Source organism: Bos indicus x Bos taurus, chromosome 7, assembly GCF_003369695.1.
Source record: "Bos indicus x Bos taurus breed Angus x Brahman F1 hybrid chromosome 7, Bos_hybrid_MaternalHap_v2.0, whole genome shotgun sequence".
In the NCBI taxonomy this organism is placed as follows: Eukaryota; Metazoa; Chordata; class Mammalia; order Artiodactyla; family Bovidae; genus Bos; species Bos indicus x Bos taurus.
In genome coordinates, this window is record NC_040082.1 from 94,065,989 (window position 1) to 94,093,369 (window position 27,381).

General features: G+C 59.8%; 2 protein-coding genes across 12 annotated transcripts; one reads left to right on the forward strand and one right to left on the reverse strand.

The window, feature by feature from the left end:
- Positions 1–7: 7 nt before the first annotated feature.
- XAB2 (XPA binding protein 2) lies at positions 8–8,896 on the forward strand. 2 transcript variants are annotated; one of them, XM_027547587.1, is made up of 19 exons: positions 8–200; positions 1,283–1,431; positions 1,702–1,825; positions 2,055–2,252; positions 2,960–3,094; positions 3,168–3,332; positions 4,667–4,811; positions 5,222–5,373; positions 5,481–5,600; positions 5,695–5,826; positions 5,959–6,090; positions 6,238–6,351; positions 7,115–7,277; positions 7,370–7,560; positions 7,746–7,868; positions 7,959–8,130; positions 8,331–8,460; positions 8,577–8,686; positions 8,780–8,896. In XM_027547587.1, the coding sequence occupies exons 1-19, from the start codon at positions 150–152 to the stop codon at positions 8,839–8,841; spliced, it is 2,568 nt and encodes an 855-aa protein (XP_027403388.1). In that variant the 5' UTR covers positions 8–149; the 3' UTR covers positions 8,842–8,896. The 2 variants fall into 2 exon arrangements, with proteins under 2 accessions (XP_027403388.1, XP_027403389.1); XM_027547588.1 differs by having other exon boundaries at positions 10–200; positions 3,201–3,332.
- A 1,189-nt stretch (positions 8,897–10,085) lies between these two features.
- Positions 10,086–26,627, reverse strand: CAMSAP3 (calmodulin regulated spectrin associated protein family member 3). 10 transcript variants are annotated; one of them, XM_027547582.1, is made up of 19 exons: positions 26,408–26,627; positions 19,388–19,641; positions 18,888–19,010; positions 18,684–18,779; positions 18,453–18,485; positions 17,520–17,567; positions 17,116–17,254; positions 16,156–16,295; positions 15,987–16,080; positions 15,833–15,896; positions 15,594–15,667; positions 15,212–15,281; positions 13,643–15,065; positions 12,239–12,378; positions 11,850–12,157; positions 11,425–11,524; positions 10,948–11,060; positions 10,749–10,867; positions 10,086–10,662 (listed from the first exon to the last, which is right to left on the reverse strand). In XM_027547582.1, the coding sequence occupies exons 1-19, from the start codon at positions 26,553–26,555 to the stop codon at positions 10,357–10,359; spliced, it is 3,792 nt and encodes a 1,263-aa protein (XP_027403383.1). In that variant the 5' UTR covers positions 26,556–26,627; the 3' UTR covers positions 10,086–10,356. The 10 variants fall into 10 exon arrangements, with proteins under 10 accessions (XP_027403383.1, XP_027403378.1, XP_027403380.1 ...); XM_027547577.1 differs by having other exon boundaries at positions 13,643–15,116; positions 26,408–26,626; XM_027547578.1 differs by having other exon boundaries at positions 10,094–10,662; positions 13,643–15,116; positions 15,845–15,896; positions 26,408–26,555.
- Positions 26,628–27,381: the final 754 nt, after the last annotated feature.

Consider the following 27,381-nt stretch of genomic DNA (forward strand, 5'->3'; position numbering starts at 1 on the left):
TGGGGTGGTCGAAAGGAAAGTCAACAACACCTGGCGCATGATCGGGAGGAGTTCAGCCAATGGGAAATTAGTCTGGTTCGAGATAGGAGGCCTTTAGGCGTAGACGTCATCATACCGCGACTCCTGTCCGTGTCTGGGGAGCCTGGAAAATGGTGGTGATGGCGCGGCTTTCGAGGCCCGAGCGACCGGACCTTGTGTTCGTGAGTCCGCGGCGGGCCGGGGATGGCATTCATAGGGGCGCCGGGGCTTAGATACCTCAGGGGATTGGGGCTTGGCCACTCGGGATATTTAGGCTAAAACTGTGCCGGTCTGAGAGCAGGAGGACCCTTACGGGCCGACTCGTGATGTCTGGACCAGGCTGGTCAGGAGCAAAGATCTGGTGCCGGAGCTCAGGTGACCTTAGTAAAGAGCAAATGGTCGAAGTTAAGGGCCTAGCATCCCAGACCTGGGGCGGAAATGGGAGCGCGCAGGGTGTGGGCGGGAAGGGAAACTCATGTAGCTAAGCCTTGAGAGGCCTGGTGTTTGAAGTAAAAGCATGGTGAGTAGTCCAGGGCTGGTTTCATTGGTAAAATCTAAGTGTTCCGGGTAACGGTCCAGGTCTGGTCCTGAGCGTTATAGTTTCTGGGATAAAGGCATGGTGTCTGGACCGGGAGAATCTTGGGAAAGAAGTAAAGACCTGGTGATGTGGAGCTGAGTGGGCGACGGCCAGTAGAATCCTGGAGAGTCAAAGTCTTGGTGTTTGGAGTAGAGGCGTGGCATTTTCACTAGATTGCTTCTTGGTGTCTCGAGTTAAAGGCTAGGGAACTTGTCCATACCTTTCTTCCTGAGATAAAGGATCTAGCTTCCAACTTCTGGGGCAGAGTTGAACTAAACTGGCTGGTGGGAGCCTGAGATGCCAAAGGTCTGGTGTCTGGGGAGTCATGCTCTAAGGAGGTAAGACTTGGTGACTAGGGCAGAGGCCTAGCGTTGGACCAGAACCTTGGTGTCTGTAGAGTCTGGTGACCTGGGCCAGAAAGTGGATAGCTTGATTCGGAAGGCCAAGAGAGTGATATCTGGGTGATAGTTTCATGCCTGGCCTGGAACCCGGTGACCGAGGAGTCTGATAGTCTGGGTCACGTTGTAAGTCATCAGATTCTGAGAGGTAAAAGTCTGGTCCTGGTATCTGGGTGACTGGGCTCCAGTGGTGAGCAGTGGCATCTGGGACCTGGGTAGGGGTCCCAGTAGGAGTGGTGCTGTGCGCAGGCTCTGAGAGCAGGTCTGTCTTCTCCCCATGCCCTGGCAGGAGGAAGAGGACCTCCCCTATGAGGAGGAAATCATGCGGAACCAGTTCTCCGTCAAGTGCTGGCTCCGCTACATCGAGTTCAAGCAGGGGGCCCCCAAGCCCAGGCTCAATCAACTGTATGAGCGGGCGCTCAAGCTGCTGCCCTGCAGGTGAGATTGGCAGCAGCTGCCCTGCCTGCCTCCGCCCCCTGCCCCACCTTTTCTTATCCCATCACACCAGAACTGGCTAGTAGGTCCCAGGTCCCTCCTAGGTGTTGTGTCAGCGAGTAGACATCCCAGGAATCGCTGAGCACACCTTCCCTGATGTCCTGGCCATCCTCCCCAGGCCCCTGCTCCTAGCCCTCGTCTCATAGGGCAGAGGGAAGGGTCCCGGGAGTCCATAAAAGCTGACCAGTCACTGCCCCTCCCTCCAACTCCCAGCTACAAACTCTGGTACCGCTACCTGAAGGCCCGCCGGGCACAGGTGAAGCATCGCTGCGTGACTGACCCCGCCTATGAAGATGTCAACAACTGCCATGAGAGGGCCTTTGTGTTCATGCACAAGGTGGGGAGGGGCATGGCTGGGCCAGGGAATGAGTAGGGAGGTGGGGCTCAGAGTCCACGGAGGTGGACAGAGCAGGGGTGGGAATTCTGTGACCTCTGTGCATGCCGGCCTGAGCAAGACTTAGTTCCAGGGACACTGGGGTTCTGGGTCCTGCTGCAGGGGACATCCAGCATCCTGGGGCCCAGTGCTGAGGCTGGCAGCTCAGCCCCTCCTCTCCCCACCCCTCCAGATGCCCCGGCTGTGGCTGGATTACTGCCAGTTCCTAATGGACCAGGGACGTGTCACGCACACGCGCCGAACTTTCGACCGGGCCCTCCGGGCATTGCCCATCACCCAGCACTCTCGTATTTGGCCCCTGTACCTGCGCTTCCTGCGCTCACACCCCCTGCCTGAGACTGCTGTGCGGGGCTACCGGCGCTTCCTCAAGGTGAGGCTCCTAAAAGGGCAAGACGGGGCCAGGTTCAGGCAGGTGGGCCAGTTCCCCAGGTCAGGACTTTCCAAAAACGGGCTCGTTGGGGGCACTGTGTGCCCTGACAGACAGGAAATGGGAACGTGGCTCATTGAGACAGACAGGGTTTTGTTTATGAGTTCTGTGTTCAATCTCCAGAGAGTTTGCGAGCATCTGCTCCACGTCAGGCACTGGGATACAGGTGCTGGGGATAGCGTGGCTAAGACCGTCCGTTTGCACGGAGCTTTCAGTCTCACCTGGCAGACAAATGCTTGCGGCCTGACTGCATAAACCAGAGTAAATCTGCAACCACGAGAGGGCAGGGAACAGGAGATAAACACATAACAGGCAGGGCTGAGAGTCGAGGGGCAAACAGTATGGAGGCCTCATGCGGTTTCCCCACATGTATAGTCTCTTATGCATCGTGAAGTCCTTAGTGCAGTGCTGTTTTAGGTAGGGGGCTTGGGATGAAAGCAAGGCCTGGTCTGTGCAGGCTGGACCGCTCGTGTCTGACCCAGACAGTGAGGGCTGGACCTGGACTGGTGAGGGCTGGGGCTGAGACTGGAAGTGCAGCGCTAGCTCCTGCCCAGAACAGTGGTGGGTGGCTGACCGGAGGTGGGGTGGGAGGGGGCATGGTGGTGTGGCCCTGTGGCCCCACTGACAGCCGGTGGTGTGTGGGTGCCCAGCTGAGCCCCGAAAGCGCTGAGGAGTATATTGAGTACCTCAAGTCAAGCGACCGGCTGGATGAGGCAGCGCAGCGCCTGGCCACCGTGGTGAACGACGAACGCTTCGTGTCGAAGGCCGGCAAGTCTAACTACCAGGTGGGCCCTGGGTGCTGGCCAGGCGGGAGGGCTGGCCCCTTGGGGCCAAGGCTGACCTTCCCTCACCCCGCAGCTGTGGCACGAGCTCTGTGACCTCATCTCCCAGAACCCTGACAAGGTGCAGTCTCTCAATGTGGACGCCATCATCCGTGGGGGCCTCACCCGCTTCACCGACCAGCTGGGCAAGCTCTGGTGCTCGCTGGCTGACTACTACATCCGTAGCGGTCACTTCGAGAAGGTGCCTGGGCAGGCAGGGGTCTGGGAGCGGGGCGGGGCCTCCCTCCAGCACTCAGCCTTTGGGGACACCTGTGGACGTGCATATGAGCAGAAACATGTGCCAGTGTATTGCTAGTGCACACTTCTGCACGTGCCTTCCTGAAGGTGGGGCGAGGCAGACTGCCAGCGAGCGCACCCACCTTGAACCAGCGAAACCTAGTTTTCCATGGTGGTAGCCTTGGACCTGTTTTAGCTTGGGTGTCCTCATTTGCTGAAGTTTCCTGAGAATGAACTTTTGAGAGTGACAGTTGCATTCCCACCTATTGGGACTCAGGCTGGAGTTGGGGTTTGGTGTGAGGGTCCCTCCTGAGGTGTTGGTGTTACCATCTGTTCATGTTGGCTGTTCTCCTTGTGACAGTGGAGTGGCAAGCTTGGGGATGGGGGCCGTGTGGGGGGGCTCGGAGAGGTCCCTGGAGGGGCTGGGTGGGCCAGGGGTGATCAGAGCAAGAGGGTGGAGCTGGAGTCGGGGCCCAGAGTGGGCTGTGCAGGCCTGGGGGAAGGGGGAGCCCTGCAGGCCAACAAGGGGCCAACTGTGTCCCGCTACAGGGAGCTGCGAGTTAGCCAGCCATGAGCAGGACGCAGGCCTGACCAGCTGTGCCTTCTACAAAAATACAAAGACCCTTCGGGCTGACACTTTGAGTGGACCACATAGGCCGGGGCTGGCAGCAGGAGACTGGCCAGGCAGGGGCAGAGTGAGGGGGCCTCCCACCACTTTCCTTTCATACTGCCTGTCCCCTCGGGGTTTGGGGAATGACCAGGAGAATGTGTGCTGGAAAGAGGGGTCAGACTGGTGTGAGGGGTACTTTGTAGCAACAGCTGAGCCGTCCATGACCTGCTGAGGCTCAGGCCCTGGCAGGGTGGTTGGTCCCCCTTTTGGTCCAGCGGGGGCTGGGCCATCATGTATCTCACTTGAGCCCCATGGTTACTGCACGAGGAGCTGCCACTCTGTTTACTGATGAGGAGCCGAGGTCCCCAGGTCATCTGGTAGAAGAGGGGAAGGGAGAGCTCCAACCATTGTTGGATGCTGGCAGTGCTGGGCAGGCCCCAGGACTCTGTTTACTGATGAGGAGCCGAGGTCCCCAGATCATCTGGTAGAAGAGGGGAAGGGAGAGCTCCAACCATTGTTGGATGCTGGCAGTGCTGGGCAGGCCCCAGGGAGTACCCTACGGGGATTCTGATCTGGGATGGGTGCTCAGAGGCCGGTTCTGTCAGATGCCTAGGGTCCCTGTGGTGGGCACACACGCCTCTCCCCTGCACTTTGCTTACAACCTCCTCCCCCACTTCCCTTCCCTGCAGGCTCGGGACGTGTATGAGGAGGCCATCCGGACTGTGATGACCGTGCGGGACTTCACCCAGGTGTTTGACAGCTATGCCCAATTCGAGGAGAGTATGATCGCGGCGAAGATGGAGACCGCCTCGGAGCTGGGGCGGGAGGAGGAGGGTGAGCTGGGGGAGAGGGGTCCCTAGTGACTTGTTGGGGGTGAGTGGGTCTTGGGGTCAGAGGCCAGCAGCAGGGGAGTGTGAGTGGGTGGGTTGCCAGGACTGGGGACACTTTTCAGTGGGGCTTGGGTTGAACGCTGGTGGGAAGGGAAAGCAGGGTACACAGTGAGGTGGAGAGGGGGCCTGGGCCAGAGCTTGGCAGGGAAGGAGGGCTTGGGGGGGGGCGGTGGAATTGAGGGGTTTCCAGGGTAGCCTGGACCCTGCCCACGTGTGGGTTCACGGTGGCCCTGGGGCAGCTCGGAGAGGGAGTGCCCAGATGGACAGTGGGGGCGTAGGGTAGGGACCGGCAGTGAGCAGGAGGTGCCCTGGGTACTGTGAACTGACGCCCTCCGCCCTGCCCTGACTTCGCAGATGACGTAGACCTGGAGCTACGCCTGGCCCGCTTCGAGCAGCTCATCAGCCGGCGGCCTCTGCTCCTCAACAGCGTCCTGCTGCGCCAGAACCCGCACCACGTGCACGAGTGGCACAAGCGTGTGGCCCTGCACCAGGGCCGCCCTCGGGAGGTGTGTGACGGCCCCGCCTCCAGAGCCTGTCTTGGCCCCCTCTCCTCCGAGGCCCGCCCCCTCCCCACCAGGTCCCCGCCCAGCCTGACCCAGCCCTTCCCTCCCAGATCATCAATACGTACACGGAGGCTGTGCAGACGGTGGACCCCTTCAAAGCCACCGGCAAGCCCCACACGCTGTGGGTCGCGTTTGCCAAGTTTTACGAGGACAACGGGCAGCTGGACGATGTGAGTGTGGGTGTTGCGGATGGACGTCTTATGGGTCCTCTGCCCCGCCCCCTTCGTGGGCGGGGTCTCAGCCTGGCCTCTGCCCGCCCCGCAGGCCCGCGTCATCTTGGAGAAAGCCACCAAGGTGAGTTTCAAGCAGGTGGACGACCTGGCCAGTGTGTGGTGCGAGTGTGGAGAGCTGGAGCTCCGGCATGAGAACTACGACCAGGCCTTGCGACTTCTGCGGGTGAGCATAGGCTGGCGAGGGGTGGGATGGGCCGGCGAGGGGTGGGATGGGCGCGCTTGGGCGCTGCAGGGTGTGCCGTCAGGGTTCAGGACGCCCCCTGAGCGCCTCCCCCTGCCGTCCTTGCCCCTGCAGAAGGCGACAGCGCTGCCTGCCCGGCGCGCCGAGTACTTTGATGGCTCAGAGCCTGTGCAGAACCGTGTGTACAAGTCTCTGAAGGTGTGGTCCATGCTGGCCGACCTGGAGGAGAGCCTCGGCACCTTCCAGGTGAGCCCCTGGAACAGGATGGGGGTGGGATTGCACCTTCCAGTGGAGCCCCTGGGATGGGGTGGGGGAATGCGACGCGCTCCCTACGGAGGGGAGGGGGGCTGACTCCCCCCACCCGGGGCACACCGCCCTGTCCCCGCCCCGCAGTCCACCAAGGCAGTGTACGACCGCATCCTGGACCTGCGCATCGCCACGCCGCAGATCGTCATTAACTACGCCATGTTCCTGGAGGAGCACAAGTACTTTGAGGAGAGCTTCAAGGTACGGGGGTCCCACCCAGGTGTCAGGGACACTGTTCTGTGCTCAGGCCGCCCCCACAAGGTACCACCCACTGGGCGGCTTAACCCACGGAGGTGCGTTTTCTTCATCGTGGAGGCCCAAAGTCTGAGATCAAGGTGTGGGCAGGGTGGTTTTCCTCCGAGAGCCCCTCCCTCTGGCTTGTAGAGGTCGCCTCTTCGTGGTGTTCTGACGTGGCTGCCTCTGCTGTCATGAGGATGTGAGTTGTATTGGAGCGAGGTCACCTTAATCATCTCATTTTAACTCAAGTTACATCTTGTAAAATTTTTTTCCAAATAATCTTGTTCTGAGGTACTGGGAGCTAGGGTTTTGACTTGAATTTGGGGGGACACAGGGACACAGGAATGGGGACACGGTGGGGGGGACGGTGTCGTACACACATGAGTGCCGCCTCTTGAGTGTCAGGCCTGCCCCCCTGCCTGGGTGGTGACCTTTCTCCCCAGGCTTCAGTGTCTGTGGAGCTGAGGATCTACTCCCATCTTCAGCCATAAAGTTGCTGAGTTAGCTTAGTGAGTCCTAGTCCAGCTCTGTTTAGGGTCCTGGCAGCCTATAGAGGAAGACAGGCCATGCGTTGGCCGCCAAGCTGGGTTTTGATTGCGTGATCACGGGGAGGAGCAGGAGGGAGAGGCAGGCAGGCAGGCCAGGGGCCCGCTGAATGAGCCAGAAGGGGACATGGGCGTGAGGGGTCCTCCTGCTGAGGGCTCACACACAGCACCCCCTCGGGCAGGCATACGAGCGCGGCATCTCGTTGTTCAAGTGGCCCAACGTGTCGGACATCTGGAGTACCTACCTGACGAAGTTCATTGCCCGCTACGGGGGCCGCAAGCTGGAGCGAGCACGTGACCTCTTTGAGCAGGCGCTGGATGGCTGCCCTCCCAAATATGCCAAGAGTGAGGGGGGCCAAATGGTCTTGGGGGGTAGGGGTGCATCCCAGGCCCAACTGCTGATCTCTAATCCAACCCCCTGCTTTGTCCTGCCGCAGCGCTGTACCTGCTGTACGCGCAGCTGGAAGAAGAGTGGGGCCTGGCGCGGCACGCCATGGCAGTGTATGAGCGTGCCACCAGGGCTGTGGAGCCCGCGCAGCAGTACGACATGTTCAACATCTACATCAAGCGGGCGGCTGAGATCTACGGGGTCACCCACACCCGCAGCATCTATCAGAAGGCCATTGAGGTGCCCGCGTTGGGGGTGGGGGGTGAGGGGGAAGAAGAGGGTCTTGCAGGCAGGGAATCTGAGTGAGCCTGTGTGTGTGTGGCAGAGGGTAGGCTTACTGCCCAGGGGCCAGCCTGGTGTGCCCAGAGGGGTGTGTGCACCCCCGCCCCCATCCCAGCCTCCCTGACCCCTCCCAACCCCACCAGGTGCTGTCTGACGAGCACGCCCGGGAGATGTGCCTGCGGTTCGCTGACATGGAGTGCAAGCTCGGGGAGATCGACCGCGCCCGGGCCATATACAGCTTCTGCTCGCAGATCTGCGACCCCCGGGTAGGGACGGTCCTGGACCTGGGGAGGGATTGAGGGGTGGGAGGTTGTGGCCAAGCTGACCAGCTCATGTTCCTGCTACCCCCTCTGCAGACGACCGGGGCCTTCTGGCAAACGTGGAAGGACTTTGAGGTCCGGCATGGCAACGAGGACACCATCCGGGAGATGCTGCGGATCCGCCGCAGCGTGCAGGCCACATACAACACACAGGTCAACTTCATGGCCTCGCAGATGCTCAAGGTGTCGGGCAGCGCCACGGGCACCGGTGAGCAGGCCCTTGCCATGGGTGCTGGCCTCCCAGGTCTGAGAGCATCAAGCTTCACCCCGTCCCCCATGCCTCAGGCTGGGAACCCCCTGGGGGATTGGGGCCTCAGGCTTACGTGGGGGGCACCCAGCAGCACCCAGAGCAAAGCAGGCACAGTCCCCACGGCATCTGACCCCCACGTTCCCTGCCTCCACCCCCAGTGTCCGACCTGGCCCCCGGGCAGAGCGGTATGGATGACATGAAGCTGCTGGAGCAGCGTGCCGAGCAGTTGGCGGCCGAGGCGGAGCGGGACCAGCCCTCAAGGGCCCAGAGCAAGATCCTGTTTGTGAGGTGAGGGAGGGCGCCCTGAGGCTGGGGCTCAGAGCCAGCCAGCTCTCAGGAGGGGAGACACCAGGAGGTGGGGGGCCGCCGGGCCTGGCTGAGCAGTGTGGCCCCCTCTGCCCCAGGAGTGACGCCTCCCGGGAGGAGCTGGCTGAGCTGGCCCAGCAGGCCAACCCAGAGGAGATTGAGCTGGGCGAGGACGAGGATGAGGATGAAATGGACCTGGAGCCCAACGGTGAGGGGCCAGTGGGCCGGAGGGGTGGAGGGTAGGGGTGGGACCCCCTCCCAGAGAGTGACCGAGTCCTCCTCACATCCCACCCCCATCCAGAGGTGCGCCTGGAACAGCAGAGCGTGCCAGCCGCTGTGTTCGGGAGCCTGAAGGAAGACTGACTCCCGCCCCTGCCCACTCTGCCTCTCCCCTCAATGAAGCTTGTGTTTGTACGTCCTGGTCTGAGCCTCCTTCCTGCCCCCTCTCTCCTGCTGCCCAGGTGCCTGAGGGGTTTGCCAACTCAGCGCCCCGCCCCCCTCCACCCCTGGATTGGCTCATGTGGGAGGTGGGGCAGGCTGGGCTCTAGGCCAGGGCAGGCACCCGCCCCACCCTCACCCCACCGAGCGAGTTCTGGACTCTGAGAGGCCAGTCTCTCCGCGGCCTGAGGGCCTGATCCTAGAGGGGCCCTGTCCCGCTTCCCATTAGCAGGTAGACAGCACGCCACCTCGAACCCTTCCTCCCTGGGCGAGGGCGGCACCCTCCACCCTTGGGAGGTTACTAGTCTGACAGCTTTGGAGGCAGGCAGGCCCTGACCACCTCTGCGATCTTAGCAAGGCTATTCTCTACCTGGACAGCAGCCAGGAGCCAGACCTCGGCCCTGGGCCACGGCCAGGGCGTGGTCCTTAGTCCTAAGCTCTGGGAAGCCATTATCGGGCTCTAAGCTATTAAAGGATTTGAAGCATTCAGGGACTTAATCAGATTTGTGCCCTTAACAGGCCAGGCAGACTGCTGTGGGACCGGCTGGTAGCAGGAGGTGACTGGGGATGCAGTCATGGGGACAGAGAAGTGAGTGAGCAGGTAGGCCTTCAGGAGGCGAATGTGCAGGATCAGGTGACCCTGGGGAGGCTGAGGTTCCCCACTTGAGCTTATGACTTAGCTCCTCCACCGGAGACATCCGGGGGCCACGCCAAGGCAGCAACCTCAGACCTGGAGCTTGGCTGAGAGAAACAGGACCCCCTGGCCCAGAGGCAGTCACCGAGTCTAGAAACGTAGGCAGTGGGGTGAGGGAGAGAAGATCAAGTTTAGCAGTTGGCCAAGGACCAAATGACAGGAGGGGCTGATAATAACAGCCAGGCTGAGGAGGAAAATGAAGCCAGTGGGGGTGGGGAGGGCTGGCTGGAAGCCCCAGGTGCCCAGGAGTTCAGCTAAGAGGCAGCTGGGAATCGGCCATGGGGCCCGGGCAGGGGAGTCATGCCAGACCTTGGCAGAAGCTGCACCAGAGCCATCGAAGGGGGCAGACAAGAGGCTGGAGCAGGATCAAGAGGGAATTGGGAGACAGGAAATGGCGAGTGTGGGAAACCTCTCCTGCAGAGATGTCCCCAGCCCCCCAGCCAGCCTCGAGGAGATGGCCAGTAGTCTCCAGTAGTCTCGCTCTCTTTAAATTACTTTATTCAAGAAGGTGGGGAGGACAGACGGTTGGGGGGGACTGAGCTGAGCCCTGAGTCCTTGAACCTCCCAGCTCAGCCCCCACAGCAGGACGGGACAAAAATTAGGGGGTGGGGACTCCAGCCCCACCCAGACAAGGTCGGGGACAGACAGGACCCAGGAACACCGACTGACTGTCCTCCGGGCTGGTCCCCGGAGGGGGCGGCAGTCGGAGTACACAGGGCCCGGCCTGCGGACCACCCAGGATGGGGCTATTTGGGGGTGCTGCTGCCCTTCTTGGGAGTGGTGGGCTTCTTGCTCTGCCAGAGGTGTCCCTGGATGGTGAAGGCATCCACGCTCATGGACATGGTCTTGGCGGGGATCTGCGTGAAGCGCTTGCGGTCTGAGTTGTACTTGTAGATGCCCTCGACCATGGCTGGCGTGACCGTGCGGGGGCCATAGCCCGCCAGCCGTGATAGCTCCTCTGTTTCTGCGGACAATGTGTACAGGGCCCGGAACTGGCAGCTTGAGTCGCGGAAGAGGATCAGGAAGTGGTTGGCCTTGCTCTTCTCGATCTCCTGGTGGGCGGCAGACACAGTTAGCCAGGCCACCAGAGACCCCCCACCTGCCCCTGACCCCCTATAAAGCCCCGGCAAGGGCCTACCTCAAGAATGCGGTTCTTCTGTGGCTCATTCACCTTGCCTGCCAGGCAGCAGTGTGACAGGGCATTGTGGATGATGAACTTGTTGGACTTGGCACTCGGCTCCTTGTACAGCCGCGGACCTAGGGGGCAGGGCAGTGAGCAGGGACTGGTGGGGGCCGGTGCTCACCACCCCCCCACCCCCGAAAGTCCTACCACCTACCCGTATACTCAGGCACTGAGGCCGGGGAAGATGCGTTGCTGCCATTGTCCCACTCACGTTCGCGGCTGCCGGGCAGGCGGCTTGGGGACATGAGGCCAGATGGAGATGGAGCCCTGCGGGGGAAGGTGGGATGGGGTGGGGGTGCGGTCAGTGGTGGACGAAGTCAGTATGCAGTGAGACCCAGGAAGGGTGCGCCCAGGACAATGGCAAAGCAGGATGTATCCACAGATACCATCTGTGCTCCTAAGTCCCTGCAGGGCCAGGTCCCAGCCCTGGGCACGCTGAATACGGGAGCAGAGAGACGCATCCTTAGGTTCTGTCTCAGGTGTGTGACCTTTCATCTCTGGCACCATATCACCATATGGCTCCTTGTGCCATACCACACTCCTAGGCATGCATTCACACACACACTCACACACACACACACACGCACACTCTGAGAGGCATGTGGCACATGCACGTCCAGGCCAAACTCACCGAGACGTGGGCCTCTTCACACCAAGGTTACTGGGGCCCTCGTTGGCCACCGTGGACAGAGACAGGGTGGACTGGGAGTAGATTTTGCTGAGCCGAGAGCCTGGGAGCAGAGGGTGTCAGGTCAAGCACCCCCCACCAAACCCCCTTAGCTCCACGTATGCCTAGGGGGCCTGACCTGGCCAGTTGGAGAAGGAACATGGGGGTCAACCCTGCCTAAGACCCTCACCCCACACTGACTATCCCCCGTCCCCCCTAAGCCAGGCTGTAGGGAAGCAGTGCCTGACCTATTAAGCTGCGGAGAGAACTCTGAGCCAGTACCCTTTACCCTGCTGTGGCCCCCACATCCTTCTGGAAGCCTTGAATCCCCACACCGCAGCCCTGTGTATATACCCCAAGCCGCCCCACTTGCCCCCTGGGGGCCTCACCCAGCAGTCCACGGGCTGGGCTCCGAGCCAGGGCCGAGTCATCACAGCAACCAGAGCGTGGCCGAGGGGCCCTCCGACCGCCGCGGCCCGGCCCCCCACTCCCTGCTGCCCGGGGCCGCAGCACCTTATCAAGATCGTCCATCAGCTTCAGCTGGGCCCGGCGTTCATACTCCAGCCGTGTGAACTCCCCCCGCCGGGGGCCCACCTCCTCCTCAGCAGGGGCCCGGGCAGCTGGGGCTGGGATTGCAGCAGAGGCCGTAGGAGCTGTGGGTGCAGGGGGGCTGGGGGTCACCTCCTCCTGGACCAGCCTATGCACAGAGGAGATGGACACAGTCAGACAGGTGGCAGGGTTGCCGGGGGCAGAGGTCCTGGGCTGAGCTCAGCCTCACCTCGAGGCCTCCTCCCTCCGCTGCTCCTTCTCAGCCTCCTGCCACTGCTTCCTCCGCCGTGCCTCCTCTGCCCGCCGCTGCTGCCGTTCCAGCAGGCTGGCCCGCTTCTGGGCCATCTCGTCCTCGGGCTTGTCTTCATCCTGGGGGCAGGCACCAAGTGTAGCTGGCTGTCCCTCCCCTGGTTCGGCTGGAGTCTGTTTCGACCCAGCCTGCCAGTCACTCACATGTCCTTGAGTTTTTGTCATTGGTCTGAAGGCGTTTGGTGGGTGCCTGCTGTGTGTGTGACCCCATGCTGGGTTCTGGGCACACAAAGGCCTCAACCCAGCTAGGACGCAACACTGGTGAGCACACTGGTGGGGCAGGATTTATCCTAGTCTGGAGATACCAGGAGAGGTTTCCTGGAGGAAGCAGCCTAGGAGAATGAGGTGGACTGAACTGGGTGGGGTTGAGTGGTGAGGAGTGCAATCTGGGGCGGGAACAGGAAGTGCAAAGGCCCTGAGATCAGAGCAGGTTGAGCAGGTGTGGAGCAGGGAGGCCAGTTTATTCTAGGACCAAAGGGGAGCCACAGGAGGGTTTTAAATAGGGGAATGTGTGTTAGTCGCTCAGTTGTGCCCGACTGTGGCCCCATGGACTGTAGCCCGCCAGGCTCCTCTGTCCGTGGGATTCTCCAGACAAGAATATTGTTAGCGGGTTGCCATTCCCTTCTCCAGGGGATCTTCCCAACCCAGGGATTGAACTCCAGTCTCCTGCATTGCAGGCAGAATCTTCACTGTCTGAGCCACCGGGTAAGCCCACAGATGGGAGTGACAAAGTCTAATTTACATTTTAAATAAATGCTAACTGCTCAGTTCACAGTGGTCAGGGATTGGTGTGGTGAGGGGTGGGCAGTGGAGACCAATCAGGACGAGACTGCTGGTGTCCAAGTAAAAGGTGCTGGCCCAGGCTGGGGATGCCGACAGAAAGAAGAGTGATTGGATATGGGAAAGTTCAAAAGAGGAACTGGTAGGGCCATGCTGGGGGCAGTGGGGAGGAGAGGACAGGAGGGAGGGGATGCTGTGGAAGATGCCAGCCGCATCTGTTGATCTGCCTATTCCTGTTCACCTGTCCGTAACCCACCTACCCATCCGTCTACTGGGCCACCCCTGTACATCTGTCTACCACTTACTTTGTATTCCCCCACTACCCACCGCATCTACATGTCCATCTGACCACACACACCTTGTAGGTCTGCCTCTCCCACCTGGCTAACCATCTATCCATTCTGTTCCCCTACCAGCTCTATCTGTTTGGTCATACACTGAGAAAGCCCCATCCATGCGACCACCTGTCCACCTGCCTGTCTGCCCATCCGTCCGTTCATCCATCCGCCCACCTGGCCCCGCCCCCACCTGCTCAGGTGCTCACCTTATAGAAGAAGCCCAGTCCGGTGCGGGGCTCTCCCTCTGAAGACACTTCCTCCTCTAAGGAGTCCTCAGCCCCAGGGGGGCTCCCATCTCCCTCGTCCTCAGCTGCTGGCTCCTCCAGGCTGCTCAGTGGGATCTCGATGAGGCCGGGCCGTGCTGCGGGCTCCTCGGGGGGCGGCCCCTCGGCCAGGAGGATGGAGGAGCGCGTCTGCACCGGCACCTGGCTCGGCGAGAACTTGCGCAGATGGGGGAGGCTGTCCACGTCGTGTGGGGGCGTGAGCACCCTGGTCAGGGGCGCCAGCCGCAGCTCTGCTGGCCGCGCGTGTTTGGGGCTGCGGGGTGTGGGGCTGGGGCCGGGGCTGGGGCCCGGCCCGTGGCTGCGCCGGGCAGCTGGGGCGCGCCGGGCGGGGCTGGGGGATGCAGCTTTGGGGCCTGCTGTGGGACCGGGGATGACCCACGCGGCGGCAGCGGGAGTAGGGGCGACTGTGGAGGACTCGGGTGGGGCCAGGAGCCGCTGCTGCTGGTCTGTGAGCCTCTGCATGTCCCGTTGCAGAGAGTTCAGCGCCGCGCTCAGCTTGCTCACTGCCCGGTTATAGTCCCCCAGTCCTTCGGGGGGCACCGGGCCCAGTTCTGGTGAGAAGGTCACCGCCTTTGGCCGTGGGGATGGCTCACCCTGGCCCTCACCTGCTGGCCGCTCCCCGCCAGGGGCCGGGCCCAGCTCTGCCTCTGCTTCCCCACCGGCCTCCCGGGGCTGCACCTGCAGGAAAGCATTCTTGCCCAGTCGTTGGCGGTGCTTGGCAAAGATGGCCTCGATCCGTCGCTTCTGGGCCTCGATGGCCCGGCGTTTCTCCTCTAGCCGGGCTCCAAGCTCACTCATCTCCGAGCTCAGGGCCTCCGGTGCCCCCGGGGTGGCCACCGGGGACCCGGCCTCGACCTCGGCCTTCACCAGCTGCTTCTTGCGTTCAGCAAAGCTGGTCATCTTCACTTCAGAGTTGCTGGCTGCTGGGGATGAAGCTGCCACCTTTGGGGAGCCCTCAGGCAGGGCTGGTGGTTTTGATACCTCCCCAGCTGGGCAGGGAGCTGGTTTTGAGGGGCCCTCGGGGTGGGGCAAGTAGGCAGGTACTTTGGTGGGCCCGTCAGGCAGTGGTTTCGAGGACCCCTCCAGTGGGTAGGGGGAAGCCAGCGGCAGTTTGGAGGACCCCTCAGGGGAGTGGAGGTAGAAGCTGCCATCGGCAGCCCCATCTGGGAGCAGCCGAGGCTCGGCACTGTGGATGATCTGCAGGGCCTCCTCGATGGTAGGCAGGTCGCCAGTCTCCGGGGGTGGCTGCGCGGGGGTCCGGGCTGGCACAGGGCGCTGGGGACCCAGGCTGTCTGAGCTGACGGAGCGCAGTAGGACGGGGTCTCCCATGACAACATCCACGTCGCTGTCCAGGCCAAAGGGGGTGCTGAACGACACGGCCTGGGAAAGGGGACGGCTGGGCGGCCGGAGGGAAGGGTCAGCCCCTGGGACAGGTCCAGGCCCCACCTGGCCCCTCTGACTCCACTGCCTGGGCCCTTTCGATGTGCTCACCTGAGCTGACGGTTCCAGGCTTTGCCGAGGGCCTCCATGTGGGACATGGACGGGGAGGACTTCAGCGAGCCTGGGGAGGGGTGATGAGTGGTCATTCTGGGGTCACTGGGGACCCTGGGTGGGGTAAGCTATGGGGTGTCAGTGGGTGAGTCACTGATGGGGCATTATGTGGATGGAGAGCTGGGGGCCACGTGGTGTCACTAGGGGGTCCTTGTGAGGAGGTCACTGTGGGGGCCAGTGAATGTCACCAAGGAAGTCATTCAGGTACCAGACAGACCCAATGGAGGGGTCACAAGGTGCCCACATGAGGTCAGCAGGGGCAGTCTTTGGGTGTGGGGGGGGGGGGCGGATCTCCAGTGACGAGCCATCCCCCTGCCCTCACCTGTGGATCCTCGGAGTGGGGACTGGGGGCCACCAGGTGACAGGAGTGGATGGCGGAAATTGAAGACAGGAGAGCTGCCAAGAGAGGTGTGTCAGCCAAGGGTCCCCCCATCCCCCTCCCCTCCCCCCTTGGGAGTGGAGACCAGAGTATCCCCCCGACACCTTCCCTCTAGCCAACCCAGCAGGAGGAGGGACCCAGCAGGAGGAGGAACCCGTCGTGGCTGGGAAGTCTCCACCCACCAGGGGATGTACCTGCTGCCGCTGTTCTGGGGAGTAGAGGCCTCTGTGGCCTGGGGGGAGGCGGCTGTACACAGAGCAGAGGGTCAGGCAGGGCTTGGTCTTCCCACTATCCCCCTCAACCTCACCCCACCCCAGGCCCGGGGCCAGGCCTTACCGTGACCATCAGGCAGATCCTTGACCTGCACAAAGTCGGGTTTCAGCACCTCGAAGCACATGAACAACTCAGCCAGCAGCACCATCAGGTTGACCTGGAGGCGAGAGGCAGGGTCAGCCGCCCGGACCCACAGCCCCGGATGCCCATGAGGCCCACGAGGTAGCCTTACCTTGAGGGGCGGTGGGACATAGAGAAGGTCCTCCAAGGACAGCGGGCAGCCCCGAGGGAGGCGGGAGGCACAGAAATCCTGCACCAGCTGGAGGTTGTACAGGCTGTCCGCCACAGACATGGGGTCCTTGAGGCATACCTCTGTCGGGACAGGATGCCTGGGTCCCTGGCTCTCCAGGAAGGAGGACGGGGTCCCAGCACACAATATACACGGACACCTTCGACTGATGAGCTGAGCCGGGCCCCCTTCATAAGGTGGGTGTCATGACAGGCTGGCTGTCCCTCAGGTCTTTGCATCTACTGTCCCCACCGCCTGGAATGCTAGTCCCCCGAGAACTCAACTCAAATGGCTTCTGACTACCCAGCACCTGACAAAGTACTTAACATCCAGAATATTCCTCTAGATGAACTTATGGTTCATTCTCTCTCAACTAGGATGTGAGCCGCCTGAGGCCAGGGGCAGGTCCATATTGTTTTGGTTGGATCTCTTGGTGCCTACAATAGGATCTGGCACACAGTTTCTACTCTACTCACATTTGCTGCAGGACTGAATTATGGAATCACACAGTATGGCTCAGATGGTAAAGAATCTTCCTGCAATGCAGGAGACCTGGGTTCGATCCCTGGGTTGGCAAGATCCCCAGGAGGAAGACATGACAACCCACTCCAGTATTCTTGCCTGGAGAATCCCATGGGCAGAGGAGCCTGGCAGTCTACAGTGGGGTCACAAAGTGTCAGACACGATTGAGCAACTAACACACACTGAATTATAGGCAGCACAGAGACGTTTAGACACTTGGGCAAGGTCACACAGCTCATTAATAGGAGAGAGATGTTCAAACTCAGGTCTGCCAATCCTGGGAGCTACACTTAACAGTCTCTGCGATACTCTGGGGACAGGAGCCAAGGCCTGGGTGCCAGGCTCGTCGGGACAGGATCTGGCTCAGACCCATTCACTCACCCTCAAGTCGCAAGAGCTGGGGACAGTAGCAGTGGATTGTGGCGGCCAGCGCAGCCCCACTTGCCAGGTCCTGGAGGCTGGTCACCGTCGGAAAGCAGGGGGCACGTCGGGCCACCGCACGGTCCTTGCGATATCGAATCTGCGGGTGGGAGTCGTGTCAGGTCAGAGGTCAGGCTGGCCTCCAAGTCCGTGGTCATGCAAGCTGTGTGGGGAGGCCTGGGGTTTCCACCACGAAGGGGCGTGAAGCCAGGGGGGTCCCAGAGCCAGTGTGGGAGGGGGGCCAGCCTGGAGCAGGGTGGGGAAGGGCAGCAGCAAGAGGCAGAGGAGGTGTCCGCGAGCAGCCAGGCCAGCAGCGGGGGCTGGGGGCAGGGACTCCTGAGACCCTGGGGTGGGGGATACATTACCATGGGGGGTTTGCTCCCCGACTCCTTCAAACAGAAGGCAATTGCGTGCTGGGGGGGAGAGGAGCAGCCGTCAGCGGGGCGGGAGGGGTGCTGACTTGCTGGGCCCCCAAGCACACCTCCGGGATGGGGGACGGCCCTGACCCCTGTCCTGAGCCCTGGCCGTCCAGCTCCCTGGCTGTGCTCTGGCCGGCTCTGGGGACCCCAGCACCTCCCAGCACGGAGGGACCCAACAGAGCAGCCTCTCATGCAGCAAGTCCTCCCCCACCCACTCAAGAGACCCAGGCCCTGGCTGGGGGAGGGCAAGCAGAGGAAGCAGGTAGGCAGGAGAGGAGCCCCTGACCCAGGCCCTAGGGTGGGGGGAAGGAGGAGGCCCTGAAGTGAGCAAAGGCAGGGGCTTCAGCCCAAAGCGCCCCCACCCTCACCCCACTTGCAGTGGTCACTTTCCCCTTATTGCACTTCAGGGATGGACACCCCACTGCCTCCAGAGCTGGGAGCAGGGAGCTGTCCTTAGGGAAGCTGGAGGCTCAGTTAGGAAGGTTCCTCTCCCCTCTTTTGGGTTTGAGGATCTTCCTCTTGGCCAGAAGGGTCTTCTCCCTGTGCCCTGCCTGCTGGGGTCAGGATCCATGTGTCTGATGGGCTGGGGTCCTCCCCTCAGAAGCCCCAGAGGTCTCCCCACCTCGGCTCAGGTGGACAAGCCTCTGGATTACTGGGAGGGGAGTCATATACCAGGGGAGAAGTAAGAGCAGAGATGACCCTCTTGCCTTGGTTCCCCAAAGGGCTTCCCTCTGTCCCCCAGGGCTGGGTCCCACTTCCTTTGCTCATAACTGGGAGCAGGGGAGAATAGGAGAGGGAGCGGGACAGGCAGGCAGAAAGAGACACACAGACAGCGACAAGCGGGGCAGGCAGACAGGGCAGAAAGACAGCCCCACTTACAGGAACCAGCTTCCAGTACCAGCGTGTGGGGCACTGATGCCAGAGAGGCAGAGAGGAGAGTGTGGCAGGAGTGGGCAGAGGCAAGGCGGCAGAGAGAGAGAGAGAGAGAGAGAGAGTCACTTCCGCCCCGCCAAGAGCAGGAATGGCCTCGAGGCACAGCCCCGACCTACCCATCCAGCCCTCAAAGATCCGCCCCTCCCTCCTTCCTTCCATCCATCACCCCAGCCTCACCGAAGGCTGCGCTGGGGCCACCCCATCTGCAGGGGCCGCTGGAGTAGCTCTCTGGGCAGCTTCCTGCTCCGTCTTCTCCTGCAGCCGCCGGATGGTCTGCGGAGCAGGGAGACGTTAGCACTCTAGTCACTGGACCGGTCCTGGCCGCCTCCGGCTGCACCCCCCCGCCCCCCGCCCCCCCATCTTGGCCCAACCCCCACCTACCGTGTCTACCCAGAAAAGGAGCTTGTGCTCCAAGCTGGCTAGGGCCAAGGGACCAGGCAGTGTCTTTGTCCACTCGAAGGCGAAGGCAACCATGAGGGCATCAATGACAGCTAGATGGGCTCCCTGTAGGGGCAAGGGCTGAAGGGTGAGCCCAGAGCACAGGTTGGAGGCCTCCAAGGGAAAAGAAACAGGAAAAACCTGGAGGTGGGAGGGGCTTACAGTGGGACGGGCTTGGGAAGCAGGCCAAGCTTGAAAGGGAAAGTTAAAGTCGCTCAGTGTCTAACTCTTTGAGACCTCATGGACTATACAGCCCATGGAATTCTCCAGGCCAGAATACTTGGAGGTCACAAACTAGGCCTTAGCGATCTGGCGTCCAGAGTAGCGCCTTTTGGGGAGGTGCCTGACTTGGTAGGAGGAGCCAGGGCTGATGGGCGGAGCCTTGGTGGGGGAGGGACCTTGTTTGGTGGGGCGGGGCCTGGCTGGGCAGGGGCGGGGCCTACCATGAGGATAGGCTGGTGCCTCAGGTCGGCCTCCTGCACCGGGCGCTCGGGCAGCGCAGGCACTGTGCCCCTCCGTGCCAGCAGTGCCAGAAGCGCAGAGGGGCTAGGGGGTGCTTCGAGCTGCGGCAGCGCCTGGCGCCAGGCCCGGCAGTACAGCTCGGCCGAGAGCAGCAGCCGTGTCACCGGGGGCTTCACATGCTCCTGGGCGTACTGATCCGTGTAGAAGGGCTCCCACAGCTCCGAGGGCACATGCTCTGCGGGGGCGGAGTGGAGGTAATGGCAGAGTCAGGGCACGGGGCACAAACCCCCATACTTGCAACCCCACAGACTAGGTAGCCTACCAGGCGCCTCTGTCCATGGAATTCTCCAGGCAAGAATACTGAAGTGGGTAGCCATTCCCTTCTCCAGGACCCAGGGATCAACCCAGGAATCGAACCCGGAACTCCAGCATTGCAGGCAGATTCTTTCCCGTCTGAGCCACCAGGGAAGCCCTTACATACAATTACATGGCCCCAATTAAAGCAGGGGTGGATGGGGTGTGGGTTGGGGCAGGTCTGTACCAAGAAGGATGGCACCAAGATGAGAGAATAGGGGAGCTGGGCTAAGATGAGAGGCGCAAATGCAGAGGAGTTTCCCAGAGGAAGGGATGACGGAGTTTCTGGCAGGGGGCTCTGCATACAAAGGAGAGACGGTGGGTGGGACGGAGCACCAAGCCTAGAGGAGGTGGCGGGCTCTTGGACCCAGAGTGGAAATGGAGGTCAGATAGGCGGGGTCTTGAAGCCACGCCTCTCGCCTTCACCTAAGGACAACAGTGACTCGAAGGGTTAATGGACCTCCCCGGTGCTTCCCCTTACAGCAACCCTAGGAAGAGGCAGCCTGGGCACACGTGGTAACTCCGCTTTATAGATGAGGAGACCTAGGCACCAAGGCCACACAGCTGATCAAGGCTGGGACTGGGGGACTTCCCTGGTGGGCCAGTAGCTAAGACTCTGCACTCTCTTGGTCAGGGAACTAGATCCCACATGCCGCAACTAAGAGTTCGCATGGCACAACTAAATATCCAAACAAATAAATATTAAAAATAAAAAAAAAAAAAGGTTGGGACTGGGATTCAAACCCAGGTCTCAAGGAGACTACACCCTTAGAGTGGAGGCTGGAGGTGGGATGAGCTGTGGAGCAGGGGGCTGGCTGGAAGGGCATAGAATGGAGGAGGGGACAGACTGCAAACACGTTGAGAGGGGTGAATGGCCTGAACTTGGTGACTGAAGGGGGGGTGGGGGTGGGGGGAAGAGAGGCACCCAGAGCCCTATCTGGAGGGGGAAGACAGGCAGGAGAAAGAGGGTGTTGGCTGAGATGGGGGTACAGGAGGGCCGGGGACTTAGAGGCAGCCATGGAAACTCTGAAAGAGAGGGGCAAGGTAAGACGAGGAGGCTTGAGGAAGCCCCAGGGGGAGGGGGGCAGTAGCAGAACCCCAACCAAGTAAAACCCAAGGGTGAGGAGGAGAAAAATCAGAGCCACTAGGAAGATTCGGGAGGTAGAGGAGGAGGATCCAACTCAGTTAGATCTGCCCTCCTGGGCCTTCCAGGGAGGCCCCAAGTCTTATCCCAGTCAGAGCCGCTGCTCTGTACACGTGGGTTATGCCTGTGTTGGAAGAATGCAAGAAGGCAGGATTGTACCGTTCAGAAACATTTGAACGTGACATACCAGGCCTTCCTCAGGTGCCTGAGTTCACAGCAGTGCTCCCCCGGGGTCCCGGCCCTCAGCTACAAGGACCCAGGCACCCTTGCCTTCAACCCCTCCCTGCCCCTCCCTGATCTTTCCCCACACCTTAAACTCACACTTGACCTTCCCACTTAATACCCAAACCTTGTGAAGAGTTGGGCCATCTCCCTGACCCTTGAAGGAAAAGCTCTCCAGAGCAAGAGATTATATTATGTGAAGTCAGACAGAGAAACACATATATCAAACCCCATCGCTTGGAATATGTGGAATATTCCATATGTGGAATCTAAAAAAATGATACAAAGGGGCTTATTTACAAAACAGAAACAAGACAGAAAACAAACTTAGGGTTACTAAAGGGGAAGCGGGGAGCAATTAATTAGGAATTTAGGATTAACGTATATATAGTACTATGAACTAGATAACCAAATAGGACCTACTGCAGAGCACAGAAAACTATACTCAATATCTTGTAATAACCTACACTGAAAAAGAATCTGAAAATGAATGTGTGTGTGTGTGTGTGTGTTCAGTCGTTCAGTCATGTCCAGCTTTTTGCAACCCCATGGACTAGCTCATCAGCTCCTTTGTCCATGGAATTTTCAAGGCAAGAATCCTGGAGCAGGTTGCCATTTCATACTCCAGGGGATCTTTCCAACCCAGGGATCGAACCCATGTCTCTTGCATATCCCTCATTGACAGGTGGGTTCTTTACCACTTCGCCACCTGGGAAGCCTATATATGTATGTATAACTGAGTCAGTTTGCTGTTTATGTGAAACTAAACACAACATTGTAACTATACTCCAATTAAAAAAAAGAAAAAAGTTCTCCAGGTTCTCTTTCCTTCCACTCTACTCCCGATCGGACTCCTCCCCATCCGTTCCTTCCCTTGTAGCTCCCAGCCTTCCCAAGGCCAGCAGTGGCGTTCCAAAGCCCACTATCTTGCCTGGGCTCTCTGCCGAGCATCTCCTTCTTTGGGAAGTCTTCCTCCCTCTGGTGTCTCCCAACATCCTCTTTCTCTTTCTCTCACCACTCAAGCCTGGCTGCCTGCCCCCATGCCTTTTCATTGCTGGGCTCCTGATAGCTCTGTCTGAGCAGCCCTGTCAATGGACATGCTCTCCCCACCTCCTTCCCACCACAATGATGGCTTCCATAGTCATCTGAGCACTGCCTCCTGCTGCAGCTCAGGCATTGCCCCTAATCCTTAGCATCCTTCTCCTTCTCTCTGTTCCCATCACAGTAAGAGAACACCATCTCTCCTTCTCTCTCCCCACCTCCAACATCCAGCCTCAACTCACCGGGGTTCAGCTCCTGGCATCCCCTGAAGCCAAACCCTCCTCCCTCTCTCTCTAGCTCCAGGTTTGTTTCCTGCTCTCATCAGCAAAATGAAACAAGTTTCTTTCCTGCAGGACTTGTCAGGGCCTTGAAGACGACAACTTGAGCTGGAGCTACCGATGGCTACTGTTTATTAAGGGGCTTCCAGGGTCAGGGGCTTACCAGGTGGTGCAATGGTAAAGAATTCACGTGCCAGTGCAGGAGACACAAGAGACGTGGGTTTGATCCCTGGGAGGGGAAAATCCCCTGGAGAAGGGCATGGCAACCCACTCCAGTATTCTTGTCTGGGAAATCCCAGGGACAGAGGAGCCTGGTGGGCAACAGTCCATACGGTTGCAAAGAGTGAGACACAACCCAAGCACACACAATGTTTATCAAGTACTTAGGTTATACTAGTGTGTCTTTGCCGAGGCACAACTGGCATTTGGGGCTGGATGATTTGTGTTTAGTGGGGCTGTAGGTGTGGGGAATTGGGGCAGGGAGTGCTGTTCTGGGCATTGTAACATATTTAGCAGACTTCCTGGTCTCTCCTCGAGAGCTGACAAGAGCACTGTCCTCTCTAATAGTGGCCACCAAAGATATTCCCAAACATGGCCCCTAAGTGACAAACTCATCCTCGGTTGAGAACTACGGCTCTATGCTATGTGTATTGGAGCACTTAATACTGTCCGACAGGAATAGAATACGAGCCACACAAGAAGTTTAAATTTTTCTATTGCACCGTTTAAAAAGCAGCAAGGAGTAACAAGACCTTATAATATATCTCACCCAATATATATATATATTGGTAATATATATCTTAGTAATATATCTCATCATATATATATATATGTCCAAAATATTATTTCAACATGTCAACATAAAAACATTATTAATGGGATGTTCACATTTTTTTTTGGTACCAGGTCTCCAGAAGCCACTGTGTATTTTACATTGACAGCCTTTCACAAGTCAGATCAGCCACATGTTGCTCTTGAGAGTCCCTTGGATTGCAAGGAGATCAAACCAGTCAGTCCTAAAGGAAGTCAACCCTGAATATTTATGGAAGGACTGATGCTGAAGCTCCAAAACTTTGGCCATCTGATGCGAAGAGCCGACTCATTGGAAAAGACCGTGATGCTGGGAAAGATTGAGGGCAGGAGGAAAAGGGGGCGACAGAGGATGAGATGGTTGGATGGCATCACCGACTCAATGGACATGAGTTTGAGCAAGCTCCAGGAGATAGTGAAGGATAGGGAAGCCTGGTGTGCTGCAGCCCATGGGGTTGCAAAGAGATGGACACAAGTAAGTGACTGAACAACAATATGTTGCTCGTGGCTACCACGCTGGACAGCACAGCTAGTCTTTGGACCACCCGCCTTGTGTGCATCTGCTCCTGGCATTCCTTTTCTTTTTTTAATTGGAGGATAACTGCTCTACGATGTTGTATTGGTTTCTGCCACACACCGCTGATATGGAATCAGCCATAAGTATCCATATATTCCCCTCCCTCTTGAGCCTCCTCCCACCCCCCTTGCTCATGGAATTCTTATGAAACTTATCCATTGTACAGATAGGAAAACATAGACCCAGACAGCTAATATGACTTGGCCAAGATCCAAAGAGATAGTAAAGGGTGGAGCCGACAGGACCCTAGCTCCCTAGAGCATCACAGGGAGGTTCTGGAGGCCTGAGGGACTGCATGTAGCACTTCCCAAACTTGTGTAAAGATGGCACCCTTCCTTATCTTATCTCTGAGCTCACTGTGGAGCCTACTAGCCTGCATTCTTGCCCAACCTCCTCAGGCCTGTGCCCCAGGCCACCAGAAAGACCCCATCCCCCTAGCCATTTTTCCCCAGAGGGGCAACTGCATAGCTGATCTCATCTTGTCAGTCCCCAAACACCTTCCCCAGCTCCCCAGGGCCCTCAGATCCCCACATGTGGCCTGAGAGGACCTCTCCAATGGCACCAGACTCCCTCATCGCCCCCAGCTACTCCTGGGCACAGCACAGAGAACTCCCTGTGGGTCTCCTCCCCCTAAAAAACTCCTACACACCCTTCAAGGTCCAAACGCTCTCTCCTCTAGTGAGCTGTCTGTCCCTTCTCCTCCCTTCCCTGGAAGACTTCTAGGATTTCCTCCCCTAGCCCCTCTGTAAGGGCTGGCAGCCCTCTTCCACACTGCTTGGACATCACCAGCTTTATCACTAGAAGAAGCAACGGTCTAGTTTCAGGTCCCATCGTCCTCTCTCCAGAGTTCATCCCCATCTTTTCTGTCCTGAGAGCCCAGCACTGGCCTGGCACCCAACAGGCATCAGTAGAGAGTTCCAGAGTTCATGGATCAAGCAGGGGTCTGCTCACCACTTTCTGCTTAGAGCCTGGGGTCTCCCCTTCCTCAGTCCCCCTCTGTTCAGAGAACATGGGTGAGGGGACAGACTGAACTTGACCCTCCGGGACCATATCACACAATTCAGGGGAGCTGAGTCAGTGAAAACAGAACCAGGTGAGTCAGGGCATCCTCCCAGAGACCTGACTTTTCTTTCTGCAAAATGTAATAGTAATTTCTCTTCTGTCCCCTGGACAGAGGACAAATAATATTATTAATAAAAATACCACTGGTCATGGCAGCAGAAATAGCAACATCCACTTAGTGTGTATAGTGGGCCAGACACAGAAGAATCCCATGGTCTGTCTGTCTCACCTTGTGAAAGATGAAACTGGGACCCCACTCACCCCAGCACTGCCCTGGGACTTAGTGGACAATTGTGAAATGGAAAACAAAGTGAATACATGCCTTCTTTTACAGAGGACTCAACAGAAGCTTAGAGAATTGGGTTAATTCATCCACATTCTGGGGGAATGTGGCACTCAAACCCAGCTGATTCCCAAAGCTGAGTCCTCTGTGGCCTCATAACTTGGGATGGGGGGACTGGGGCAGGCTGGGCTCTCTCCCTGCCAAGCCTTCCTCTCTTCCTCAAGCAGGTATTTGGGGGTGGGTGGGCCCTAGAGTGGGCCCTGCCTGGGAGACTGCAGGGAAAGAGATTGGGAGAAAAAGACAGGCTCAGGCGGAACCAGGAGACAGATGGACAGCTGTCACCAAGACCCACACCCAGAACAGGTTGATCTGGGAAGGCCACTGAAGGGGGGATGGGCTGTGCTCAGCTGGTGCCAAGACCAGTGGGCAGGACCCGTAGGCGGGCAGGGCGTCCCCCCAGAAGGCCCAGACCTTAATTAACTCCTCTTCCCCATGGCCAGGCCCTGACTCCTGGCTCTGGCATGAGGCCATGACTGAAACTGCCCTGGGCCTCAAATCCTAGGGATGTACCCGCATCCTCCTCCCCCGTGGGGTGGCCCGAAGTCTCCACACATGTGGGTCTTGGGGAGGAAGTGGGACAAGGCCCCACACCTGGCCCCCACTCCCGGCGATCATGGATAAGCCATTTCCCTTCTGCCGGGCTCGCCCGCCTCCTGAGTAAAATGGGGCAATAAGTCACAGCTGCCAGCCGCCGGCCGGGGCCATGGAGGCGAGAGAGGGGCTTCCTGGAGCTCCCTTCGCCGCTCGCAGCGCAGGCAGGGCCGACGCCGGGTGTGTGTGTCCGGCCTGGACTGGGGCGGGGGTCCTCGCGGGCGCGTGATATAAGGGTGTAAAGGGTGGGGGGAGGACGTGCCAGAGGCGAGGCGAGGCTCGCCTGGGGGACACCACTCGGCCCACAGACCCTGCCCGGCTCACCTGGGGACCCGGACGCCCCGCTCGTGGCGCGGAGCTGGGCAGCCGGCCCCACCCCCACCGCGCTCCCGCAGCCGCGCGGGCAAAGTCCACCGCCCGGGCCGAGCAGGAAGCCCAGAGGCCCGGCGCCGAGGGGCCCAGGCCCGGGGACCCCCCCGCCCCCGGCGGCCGGCGCTATTGTTCCCACGGCCCCGGCCTCCCCAGCGCGGCGCCCCGCCCCCCGCACCTGCCGCCCCCTTCTTCCCCTGGCCCCGGTACCTGCGCCCCCGAATGCGGCCCGCAGCACCCACGCCAGGCTCGCCGCCGCCTTGGCCCGCGAGAAATCGTACTGGTCCAGCGACTTTATCTCGGGCACCAGGAAGGTCCTCCGCAGCGGCCCGGGCCCCGGGGGCGCCGCCTCCACCATGGCGGCGCGGGGGCTGCGGGCACCGGCTCCGCGCTCGCTCGGGCTGGGCTTCGCCGCGCTCGCACCCGGGCCGGGCCCGCTGCCGCCACCACAGCCGCCACCGCCACCACCACCACCACCACCACTGCAGGCGAGCCAGGTGCGGCCGCTCGCGCTCACGACGCTGCGTCGGCCCCGCCCCGGGGCGGAGCCCAGGTGCGCCCCGCCCCCGGCCCTGGCCCCCGACCCGGTCCCCTCGCCTGACCCGGTCCCCTCGCCTCTCCCGGTCCCCTCGCCTCGCCCGATCCCTCGCCGCCGCAGGGTGGGGCGGGCCCAGACTGCGGTGGCGGCGGGGGAGGCTGCGGAGGAGTGTGTGTGTGTGTGTGCGCGCCCGCGCGCGCTTGTCTGTGTGCGCGCACTGGGGAGGATGAGGGACCCTCGGCTTGCGGGTGTGGGTGCAGGCACAAGTGTTGTTTCCTTAGATGAGAATGTGAGCTTGTCATTCCTGGCCCCGGAGGCAGCGCGCGCGTGGGTGCACCTGTTTCTCATTGTGTCTTGGGAGCGTCCAAGAACGGGTGTCTGTGTTCGCACGAGTGTATGGTCTCTGCAAGTGTTTGGGTGGTGCACGAGTGTCTTTGAGGGTGTCTGCATGTGCGTATCTGTGTGAGTGTGTGACAGCGATTGTGTGTGTCCTTGATTTTCATGAGTGTTGTGTTTTCAAGGATCTATATTGTGTAGGTGCCTGTGTCCTTAGAAAACAGGAGTGTGTTTTGTCATTGTGCTTGTGAGTGTGCCTATTTGTGAGCATTTAAATGCACTTGTATTATGTATCAGAGTGTGATGAATG

Bases quoted from the DNA above. Each gene is read 5' to 3' on its own strand.
- XAB2 (XM_027547587.1), top strand. From the start codon at position 150: ATGGTGGTGATGGCGCGGCTTTCGAGGCCCGAGCGACCGGACCTTGTG. The intron at 3,333-4,666 runs GTGCCTGGGCAG...CCTTCCCTGCAG, and splicing joins GTAGCGGTCACTTCGAGAAG to GCTCGGGACGTGTATGAGGA. The intron at 5,374-5,480 runs GTGTGTGACGGC...CTTCCCTCCCAG, and splicing joins ACCAGGGCCGCCCTCGGGAG to ATCATCAATACGTACACGGA.
- CAMSAP3 (XM_027547577.1), bottom strand. From the start codon at position 26,555: ATGGTGGAGGCGGCGCCCCCGGGGCCCGGGCCGCTGCGGAGGACCTTC. The intron at 15,897-15,986 runs GTAAGGCCTGGC...CTCTGTGTACAG, and splicing joins GGATCTGCCTGATGGTCACG to CCGCCTCCCCCCAGGCCACA. The intron at 15,668-15,832 runs GTGGGTGGAGAC...CTCTCTTGGCAG, and splicing joins GGCAGCAGGTACATCCCCTG to CTCTCCTGTCTTCAATTTCC.